General features: G+C 33.4%; 2 protein-coding genes across 4 annotated transcripts in view; one reads left to right on the top strand and one right to left on the bottom strand.

Annotated features, from left to right (window-relative positions):
* Positions 1 to 3,909, bottom strand: part of Flo2 (flotillin-2) — a 176,078-nt gene extending 172,169 nt beyond the window's left edge. For all 3 annotated transcript variants that reach the window (XR_013083107.1, XR_013083108.1, XM_076797331.1), the window contains exon 1: positions 3,619 to 3,909. Coding sequence is in view for 1 of the 3 variants with exons in the window: in XM_076797331.1 (XP_076653446.1) it covers positions 3,619 to 3,667 (49 nt within the window). In the remaining 2 variants the exon portion in view is untranslated. The remainder of the gene's footprint in view (positions 1 to 3,618) is intronic.
* A 250-nt stretch (positions 3,910 to 4,159) lies between these two features.
* Positions 4,160 to 9,792, top strand: Sip1 (septin interacting protein 1). The gene is made up of 8 exons (XM_076797314.1): positions 4,160 to 4,457; positions 4,563 to 4,782; positions 4,980 to 5,157; positions 5,234 to 6,189; positions 6,261 to 6,457; positions 6,833 to 7,261; positions 7,343 to 7,500; positions 7,583 to 9,792. Exons 1-8 carry the CDS (start codon positions 4,349 to 4,351, stop codon positions 7,829 to 7,831), a joined length of 2,496 nt encoding a protein of 831 aa, XP_076653429.1. The 5' UTR covers positions 4,160 to 4,348; the 3' UTR covers positions 7,832 to 9,792.
* The last annotated feature ends 1,395 nt before the right edge of the window (positions 9,793 to 11,187 follow it).

Genomic DNA, 11,187 nt, shown 5'->3' with positions numbered 1-11,187 from the left:
ATCTTTTAACTAGTTTTAAAAAATTTGTTACAATAAAAATGAATTTGTTCCGTTTATCATGGACTGCGTTGTGCTTCGAGGAAATATCTTATCAAAGGTTTTAGGAGATCTGACATGCTGTGAATGCATAAACTCCGCAGTCAAATAATAATTATTTAAAGAATGCATAATGTACCACGTCATACGAAATTGTAAAAGACAGTAATAATTTATCTTAGATACTGACAAACTCATTAGAAATGGAAAGCGTCTTTGAGTGACAGTGCATTTATCATATGCTATATTTGAACACGTGAAATACATCAATGCAGAAGCCTTATCAAAGACTAATCCAGTTTTTCCTTCATGTTTTGCTTATCTTGCAATTAGACTAACCGTTTTTGCTTATGTTGCAATTAGACTGTCCGTTTTACTTGTTTTACAATTAGACTGACGATCCATTGTTTTATAAAAACAGTACAGTTATAGTTGTGTAATTTTAATTTTATAAATGCATTCTTTCGATAAATATATTTAATTGAATAATTATAATGCTTATAACTACAGCGTCTATTATACTAGTTTACAAATGTGAATAAAGTATTTTCTACTTAACTACAAAAATTGAATAATTACAAATTATATAATTCACTGGTTCGCCCTATAATAAACGAAAAAAGATAAAAATACAGTAAAATTGGGTAATTCTATTGTTCTTTATTTTCAAGTAAAAACATGCTTATTATAACATACAGGAAAAAAATCTCAAAATAACATGACAACATAAATAAAAGAAAATTAATACATTCTTTACTCTCTTCCTAATCAAACAAAATCCTTATCAGTAAAAATGAATTATTTATATACAATAAAATATACGTTTAATATGTTATATATTATTATGTTGTTATGTTTATATATTCTTTTACATATTTATATGAGAATCCATTTTGCACAACATTATACCGTAATGCAAAAATAATGAATGAGTTCAATGTGTTTTATAAATAATTTTCCTAATAAACTTCATTCCTTGTATTGTTTGTTATATATCATTTTAAAGTTTATTTATTGCTCAATCTATCTACCTTAAAATAATTTTTGTAACGTTTAATAAGCAAGAAGACTTATTAGAAAAAATTGCTTCTAGAACACAAAGCAGTAGAATTCGACCATTATTTTTGCACCTAATATAACGTACCTAGTAATAAAATAAACTACTTATACATATAACAAGTTTTCTAAACTTATCTACGAGCTAACAAATTTACAAAAACAAGATCCCTTAAACGTAAATGAAAATAAAAAACATTAAAAATAATTAAAAACATATAAAAATAATTTCTTTTGGAGTGAAACTTTATTTACAAAACAAAAAGATATTTAACGGCTGCTTTACATAAACTATACACATAAATATTTTTCGTGATAACAAATGTTTTACAATAACGTTACGTAAATCTTTTTCATAAATATTTGCAACGCTACACTTTTTACAGCTGCTTACATAAATCGTTTGTATGAACATGTGTTATACAATTTGTAATCTATTTCTCGTAAATTTTCGAAACACGAAATTGTTTAATCATGTCATTTTGTTCTGCTAATGGCCGCCACGTAAATATCGCTCGTGACGCACCATATAGTAATTAGAACCCGTCCCTGTAAAGGCCGCCACACATACAGCGCAATATTCCCATAGTACAACGTAATTCCTCTGAATGAGTTAGGTGAGAGATAATGAATTACATATTTGCGTGCAAGAGACATTGCAGGACAATCGAGTGACCCAGATAGTTGTACGTGTTAACAAAAGACAACTTTATGTGTAAAAGCATGTCAGGAGTTCGATGGCGACGTAAAACTCTGGATGAGTCACGCATCTACAACTTAACGCTTCCGTGACAATCCGCAGCAAATATTTCCGACCATACTACTACGTTGCGGAAATATTTTTAATATCCTTTCCATCCATCTTATTAGTCTTAATTGATTCTCAGTATGTTAAAAAATTTAATCTCATTTTATTGGTCTGAAACTAAATTTCAGTATGATCGAAAAATTATCAAAAACAATAAATTAATGTAATTATTTATGTATAATACGTAATTACTTCCTATTTTTCTGTTTCAAAACGCTATTTAAAAGAAAATAGAAGATGTTTTAAAGCTTATTCATTTATATGAAGTATATTATCATGTTCTTCAGTTATTTTTCATGTCTTCTTCGTGCAGATTTCATTAGAATTTGATGTAAAATGACTATTTCAATGATTTTCTGTTAAAATATTTAACACTAGGTTTACAAGACTTGTCAAAATGATGGGTTCTAATGTTTTTAATTTACAAGCATTGAGATTGTAAATATGCATCCATTCGACAAATTTATTTCTTTTATTACATGTTATTTTAAAAAATTTCTAAAAATTTGGATAGAGACATTCCCATTTTTTTTATAAAGTAATGTAATATAGTTGTTTTTAGTGTACCGTAAATCTAGTGTTGAATTAGTTTTACCTAGCAATTTATTTGATGTCACAGATTATGTATAAAATACTAAAATATTAGTTTAAATGGTTAGAAAATTAGGAAGCGCATAAAAGATGATATGTACAAAATTATAAGTATGCAGGGTTATTAAAAATACTATGACACTGATACATAATTATACACACAGTATTCTATTAATAAAGTATGTAATGGCTACACTTTCATAGATTGTTAACCCTCTGATCTTATTTTCAATTGGCAGAATTAGAGTATATACGAACCTACGTGTACGTTTATCGGTTTCACCTTGAGATTATTCAGCTCAATCTTGTTTTTATATCCTAATTACTTTTACCAACCCATAAAAGACATTTCAATTTCCATTAACTTTGTTACTATTATACTATCCATGATAGTATGCGATATAAACATGATTGACCCAAATATTTTAATTTCAAGATACGTAAGGTTAGTCTATCGGTTTATTACCGATCTATACTACGTTTCTATCCTACATTTCATTTCATGATTAAGCTATAACTTCAATTATTACACTCGCATGTGGTAATTTCATTATTTATTTAACTTTAGATTAATCAAATTGTTGTTTATATTTCTCATTGTCCCCCCATGATAATATATGTATACATACAACTTGAAAAAGGAATGACAAATATTTTGTCCACTTTTGTGGTGTATTACTCCAAAATAAATAACCTGTTTACAAAAATTAAAAAATGCAATTGTGTACATCATATCAAATATACAACGGTAACACCGATGACCTAAGCATCGTACGAATTTATTAAATACGCACACGAATTATTATCAATTAAATGAAATGGTAAAAATTTCTGACAAAATAAAATAGCGTCTATAGCCGATTTTGCGAAAGAAGAAATCTGAGGTCATAATAGCTGTCCGGTCAGCTTCATCCTATGATACGTGCGTTGTAGGAAAACGATGGACATCTATTACGACTGTTGATGTATCTCAAGAATCCTCTCTCGAAAAGCAGACCACAACTTTGTTGATCTTAAGAAGCCGGTGAAGCAAGTAAAAAGCTACGGAAAGTGAATCAAGCGAAGCAGCTCTAGGTTATTATATCGCACCGCTTGATGAATTTGTCGTTTCCCATTGATTTGCGTACCTGATACAACGAGAGCTTCGTTTGGACCACAGGTGTGAACGTTTCCCATTGTCGGATCAACTTTTTCTTAACGAAGATGCAACAACAAACCGGCACTAGCAAACAACCAACACTAACACTGTCAGCACTGACACTGATTGTTATGACAAACCGGTAGTAGAAGGACGTGGAATATTTCAAAAACCCCGGTAAATTATTAATAACACAAACCGTGTCAACCACGCGTCGTAAGGTTACGAAGCTGCTCCAAGCCACTACCCAAAATTATTTGTAGCTTTTGCAAAACCCTAGTTTACGAGCACTGCCAACTTACGAATGAGCTTTCGCTTACAGTGCTTACAGCGACATCATAGGAACGAAACATTACTATACTCACTTCTCACTGCAACCATAGACAATACGGATCAATATAGATGTACATGCAATGCAATTTTTCTGTCTACGGTTCTGAATTACCAAGTCTATGGAAAATGCCCTATTACCACAGACGAGGTATAGGAGTAGACCAATCATCCAACGTATTTTTTTGTCTCACGTCCGCGGGTCTCTAGAGCCCCAGAAATGCATCGAGTATATTCTTGTGAATGTAATAGAACATAACCTCTAACATTTATTAAATGGTCTAATATTATTGTTGTTTCTACGTTGTGTACGTGACATATTAAATGTAAGACAGTGAAAATTCTTTAAAACTTGTTTTATTTAACGTATTTAAGAAAACATTGACAAAATGTCTGAAGACGAGGTAGAAAGTTTTGAAATCACAGACTACGATCTTGAAAATGAATTTAATATTAATCGTCCCAGACGAAAATTAACCAAAAAGCAGCAAATGCTTGGTAAGATTTCTACTTTAATAATTTTCCTGCTATGAAGATATATCTCTATAATTGCTTGGAAAATTCGAGTGACTTCATATACTAACCAAAACTATTTTGCTTCAGGTATTTGGGCAGATGATAGTGACGAAGATGAATTATCTGCCAGGCCATCGTTCAGAACTTTTGACAAAGGACCAAAGAATTATACCGCTCCTGTCAGTTTTGTGGCAGGTGGTATTCAACAAGCAGGGAAACCGAAAGAGGAAAAGGAGGAGAATGATGAAGATGATAGCGACAATGAGAATGCAAGTAAATCGCAGAGGGAATACCCAAATAGTTCCAGGTATTAGATTTTCTTATCTTACTTCTTTATAAGAAAACCCTTTGTGATCTGTGAAACAATTCATAGTTTCGTTCCAGTTGATACACGTTATATAGTTTTACCTCAAGAAACAGATTACCCTATTATTAACAAGATTATTCTATTTAATCAAACATTAACTGCACTGATTTTCTTATCTTCCGATTTCATTATTTTAGTTCTGAAGACGAACGACCAAGCATGGCACCATTACGTGCATCCTTTTCTATGAATACGGATGGAGATATTGCTGGCTTACGTAGAAAGAAAAATAAAGTTAATCCCTTGCTTATGCAAACTGGAATGGGTAGTTGGGAAGTCCATACAAAAGGTATTGGAGCAAAATTACTATTACAGGTACGTATATAAAATTCTATACCATTTATGGTTTTTATTATAAAGATACGTTAAAAATATTTTGCTAATAATTTAGATGGGTTTTGAACCTGGCAAAGGATTGGGTAAACAGTTACAAGGCATAAGTGCACCAGTAGAAGCACATTTGAGAAAGGGCAGAGGTGCCATAGGTGCTTATGGTCCAGAAAAATGCCCAAAAGTGCCTGAAAAGAAGAAGGAAGAAGATGCAGAGGAGGGGAAAGATTCTAAAGGCAAATTATCGCAGTGGCGAAAAGGAGACAGTAATGCAACAAAGAAGAAAGTGAAATATGTGTACCGAAGTGTAGATCAAGTATTAGAAGATGGAAAATTGAAACCTAATAAGAAAGCGAGAGCATCAAATGAAATGAGTAGAGTTAAGGTTATAGATATGACTGGTCCAGAACAGAGAATACTCAGTGGTTATCATGCAATAGCCGGGGGTCAACAGAGACCTGATGAAAATGTTGTGATTACTGACAAGAAGTCGAAAGTTAATTTTGCACTCCCAGAGCTCCAACATAATTTAAATATACTTCTAGATATGTGCGAACAGGATATTATACAAAATGATAGACGAACAAGGCATTTGAGTGATAGAGTGATCGCGTTAGAAGCAGAGAAGAAGAATATATCTAAAGTTATAGATCATCACGGTCAACTTATCGATACTTTAGAAAATGTGTTAGAAATCGTAGACAAGTTAATGGATGAAACGAACCAATTGTCTTTACTAGAAACTGCTGAAGCCTTCAAAGATTTGCAAGATAAATACTATGAGGAATATAAAATGTACGAGCTTGGTGAATTGGCCAGTAGTTTCGTTGGTCCAAAGATAAAGGATTGTTTAGCCAGTTGGAACCCGACAATGCAACCGAAGCAACCTATTAAGTTATTTGATCAATGGAAGAGTATTCTGGAAAGCGGTACCACAACGCTACAAACGAGAACTATGCATCCGTATGATCAGCTTGTTTGGAACGCGTGGATGCCGTCAATTAGGGGAGCCATTCAGTAAGTTTTATTTTCCTGTACATAAATAAAGGTAGAATCGAAGTTGAATTGTCTACTAATTTTTATTTCAGACAATGGGCTTGTAGACAGCCGGATCCTCTTATCGAATTAATAGAAATCTGGATGCCATTACTTCCAGGTTGGATATTGGAAAATATTTTAGATTTATTGATACTTCCCAAACTTACTTTGGAAGTGGAGGAATGGAATCCTCTTACAGACACTGTGCCTATTCACACATGGATTCATCCTTGGCTACCACTATTACGTAAGTATGGATTTCAGATTAATTGCATTGTCTAACAAATTTTAACCGTTTCCTTCCTATTAACTAACAGGCGATTCTTATAGTTTTTAATTCATTGATATTTTTAGTTGAGAATCTATAGAATCGTTCTATGCACGAAATATTCCTACAGCTTTTTGTATAATGTTATTAAAAAATATAAAGTCATATTTGAGTATCATTCTATCCAAGAAGCATTTGTATAGTTGTCACGGTTAAAATAAACAAAATTTCCAAACATTAGAATTCGTATTGAGTATTTCAAAGATTGTGTCCATTGATTATAAAAATACATAATTCATGTTGAAAAATGTTGTTCTGTCGTTCTAGGACTTATTAAATATTTGATTGTTGCAGGAAATCGTTTGGACACTTTAATATATCCAATAATACGACGCAAACTAGGTTCTGCATTAGGTGGCTGGCATCCATCTGACAGATCTGCCAGGCTAATGCTACAGCCATGGTGCAACGTCTTCGCAAAGGGAGATATGGAAGCGTTCCTAGTAAAAAACATAATCCCAAAACTGCAAGTAGCGCTCTCAGAATTTGTCATAAATCCACACCAGCAGCATTTAGATCAGTGGAACTGGGTTTACGAATGGAAAGAATTGATTCCAACTCACATAATGGCAAGTTTGCTCGACAAATTCTTCTTCCCCAAATGGTTGCAAGTTTTAGCATTGTGGTTGAATCATTCCCCCAACTACGATCAAGTTACGAACTGGTACATGGGATGGAAAGGCATGCTGAGTGAGAAAATACTCTCCGAGCCTCTAGTGAAAGGTAAGTTTAGTATGCAATCAAATTTGATATATGTATATACTAAGCGTATGTAACTCATAATATTATAAATTTATTTTATAGAGCATTTCAAGAAAGCGTTGGATATGATGAATAGAGCAGTCAGTGGGCCACAAAGCCATCAACCAGGAGCAATGGAACAAGTTTCGTATCTGACGAGTTTGGAAAGGACTCAGCCTACTATGTCACAGATGCCAGCAAATGCTCAGCCAAGAATGGAGGTGCGATTTGATTTGTTATACGTTTATTAGAATCTAGTCGTATGTTTTGTTGCAAATTTTATGATAATATATATTTTCGCAGAGGCTCGCAGAGGCAGTGAGAACAGCATCGCAAATTCCCCAAGGCTTCAAGGACCTCGTGCAGAAGAAGTGCGAGGAAAGAGGCATCCTGTTCATGCCAATACCAAATCGCTACAGGGAAGCAAAACAAGTTTACAAAGTGGGCAATGTGCAAGCCTACATAGACGGCAACGTCCTATTCGTGTGTCACAACGGTATGAATTGGCTGCCGACGCATTTAAATGCATTGTTAGACATGTCTGAACTCTAGGAACAATTAAATTCTAAGTTTAGAACGTAATTAATACACTGTGAAGTTTATACATTTATGTAAAGTGAACAGATGAAATTTAAAATAGTGAGAGAATTAAAAGAATTTGCGAATTTGAATATATTACTTTCGATCTATTTAAATTACTGAAGGAAGAAAGACTTTCATATTTGGATTATGTGTTTTACAACCGGTGCAAAATAGTTTTATTTTGCATAAAAATCCGCAATCTAGTAATTAGCATTGAACATGTAATTATTTATTGTACATACACTGTAAAGTATCCTGTAAGAAACTTTGAAAGTTGCATTATATATAATGCGAACAGTTTGTAAAGTGATTATCATGTTTTATACGAACTATGCTGTATAATAAATTATTATACCAGCATAATACTATGTGCGTTTACCTCTGTGGCATGTATAAACATCGTGCAACGCGGTAGGTGTAAATAATAATTTAGAGTGCTTATAGTAATTTTACTGGGCCAGTTGAATTAAATACTCGTTTGTTGTAGGTTCTTTATATAGTGTTCCGAGTATTATGCTAGTAACATGTATCGAGACGGTCGATCTGAAGCGTTGCTATTTATTCCATCCGAGAGAGGAACATCTCTTTTCTTGGATGGTACTCCCGGCATTCACGTTTCACGAATGCAGCCCCGTACTCGCGGATGTTTGTCTTATTGACCACTTCGAGCTGAAGTGGTCGAAGTCGAACGCGTGTAGGCGCCCCTGGTTATCCCACTACCAAGAGCCATAGCTATAAAACTCCTCGATATGGAAAGTTGCACGTAATCCCGTGGAGTTGTACGTATGTACCTACAGAGTCGTCCAATAGGCACCGTGTATCAACCATCACGGTGTGTGCTGGAGCTGTGCGACGGCCATGGGCGCCACCATGGTCGAAGCGAATGTCTTTTCGTATTATACATAATGGTAACAATTTATAGCAACATCATAATGGACAAAATCGCAACGAAAATTATTGTCCACTTGTCAGTCGATGCGATAACTTACATCAAAGATTATTCATTGTCATTTGAATATTTTTCTAATACAAAATCCAGCAATAGCAATATCATAATAGTAACTCAAGGACAATCAATCGATGTAAATGTCTTTTCTATATATCAATATACCATATATGAATATATGATTATACTGAATATATTTTTGTAACTAAAGGCGATATTTATTTTCTACTCTATATTCTATATCAAATTAATTTGTGCATACCGGAAACCGAAATTACACTTTCACCAACGCAATACGTTTACAGCATATTATTACAATATATCAGTATATTATCGCAATTCAATAATTACAGTCTATACTAAATTGATTTGCGCACGCTCTAAATCACAATTACTTTTCCATTACATCAATATATTTATGATTTATTATTGCAATATACGGGATGTTTCGTCATATATGGGATCCCCATCAGGAGTGCATAGACGATGCCAAACCAATGAAAAAATTCATATAAACATGTGTCCTATTTGACCTTGTTTTAAAATTATAGACATTTTTTAATTTCAATAATCGTGACGATTACCCTTGGTTTTTATTTAAACATCGTATTGTATCTTGCAGATATTTCCGAGGTGCGAAGTTGTAAAACAATCGGGAAAATGAATTTGATTTGCAAAAGGGGAAATTTGATTTGCAGCAGGGTGAACTTGATTGTAGTTAATTATATTATTGCAACTAAAAGGTGCAATTTGTTTTTCACGCTACAGTTGATTTGTATATGATCAGAACCGAAATTACTTTTTCACCAATCCAATCAATTTTCAATAGATTTAATATATTACTGTATAAATGCAATACTGTATGCAGTATTGCAGCCAAATTTATTTGAACATTTTCCAAACTTAAATTACGTTTCAATATGCTTTTAATACATTGTGTCAACTATATTAACACATGTATCATTGCAACTGAAACTGCAATATGTTTTTCACTCTACATTAAATTGACCCGTACATTTTCGGCTTTGAAAAATGGAAATTACATTTCCGGAAATCCAATAAAATTGCCAATATATTATTGCAGTATATCAATGATTGCAGTACAATGATAAAATATTGCAACGAAACGTGCACTTTAGTTTTTACCCTATATTAAATAATGACAAAATTGCAGATTTTCACGTATCTCATATATTTCCAATACAATACACGAATATATTTTTGCAATAAAATAACCAGTTTGTTTTTCGTTCCAGATGAAACCTCTTCGCATATACTCAAACCTAGATTATATTTCCAACAATTTTGCAATCGGCAGAACATTTCGCACGAATTGCAACTTCATCAGGGGTTGAAAGACAGGATGGTACTTGTCTTTTTACTGAATTTTACACTGTTTTCTTACATCCCCAAAAGCAAAATTAATTTTCAACTAACCCGATATATTTTAAGAAGAAGCAACTTAGATAAATGGGGCCCCAGTTTAAATTTTGTCTAAGGCCCGCTAGAAGCTTAATCTGGCACTGAATGCATCGATATAACATTATTGCAATCAAAGTTATAGTTTCTCGTTCCATTAGATTGATTTCGCTGCTGAAATTACGTTTGGTCATCAAACCAATATATTCTCAGTACATTGGATGATTGCAAAATTCCAATTTTCAGAAACCTCAAGCTTTCTTAATAAAAAAAAAATGACGTAGCTTTTATGAAAAAAGAAGCCACCAGTTTGCAAAGCGTTAGGAGACAATTTTAGAAAACGGTGGTGGCGATATAAATGATTGATGGAACAGTTATTTTAAAATGCAACCGCAAGTGTTTTATTTTTAAATCCGTTACGAACTTTTGCAATTATCACGATACATGAATGTATTATTAGAAGCAAGGATGCAACTCTCTTCATACTCCCAGCACATTTATAATTTCCCTCTAATCGAGTCTACAGTTCTCGCATTCCTCCCTCAACCGAATAAGTCTTCAGGTGACGCCAATGGCGTCACTACCAACACCGTCTCGTTCGGCGCGAGTGGAGGACTGGTCCTATAAGAGGATGGACATCTCTCGCCTACACGCCTAACAGATCTGTGCTCTCGGGTGTCGAGGAAATTTGCATCGGATCGGAGTGTGTCTGCCTAGTAACTGGTCGGCTTCGCTGCAGTGCGGAGCTGGCTACATTTCCAATAAAAAAGTATTCGACATAGTCATTGAAATACTTCTACTTGAACAGCAGAATATTTCAAATTTTATCGCCCAAATTCACGTACAAGAATATTTGAGAAACCAATATTTATTCCATAGAAATGCGAATTATTGATTGCAGTAGCATCCCTTGTTGTATGTGTCAGGATTGGGGACATTTCATTTGAAATAAAATAACAAA

This window comes from Halictus rubicundus, chromosome 11, assembly GCF_050948215.1.
Source record: "Halictus rubicundus isolate RS-2024b chromosome 11, iyHalRubi1_principal, whole genome shotgun sequence".
Taxonomy (NCBI): Eukaryota; Metazoa; Arthropoda; class Insecta; order Hymenoptera; family Halictidae; genus Halictus; species Halictus rubicundus.
Note: the sequence above shows the minus strand (reverse complement) of the source record. Positions and strands in the feature narration are given on the sequence as shown.

Bases quoted from the DNA above. Each gene is read 5' to 3' on its own strand.
- Sip1 (XM_076797314.1), top strand. From the start codon at position 4,349: ATGTCTGAAGACGAGGTAGAAAGTTTTGAAATCACAGACTACGATCTT. The intron at 6,458-6,832 runs GTAAGTATGGAT...TGATTGTTGCAG, and splicing joins TCCTTGGCTACCACTATTAC to GAAATCGTTTGGACACTTTA. The intron at 7,501-7,582 runs GTGCGATTTGAT...ATATTTTCGCAG, and splicing joins ATGCTCAGCCAAGAATGGAG to AGGCTCGCAGAGGCAGTGAG.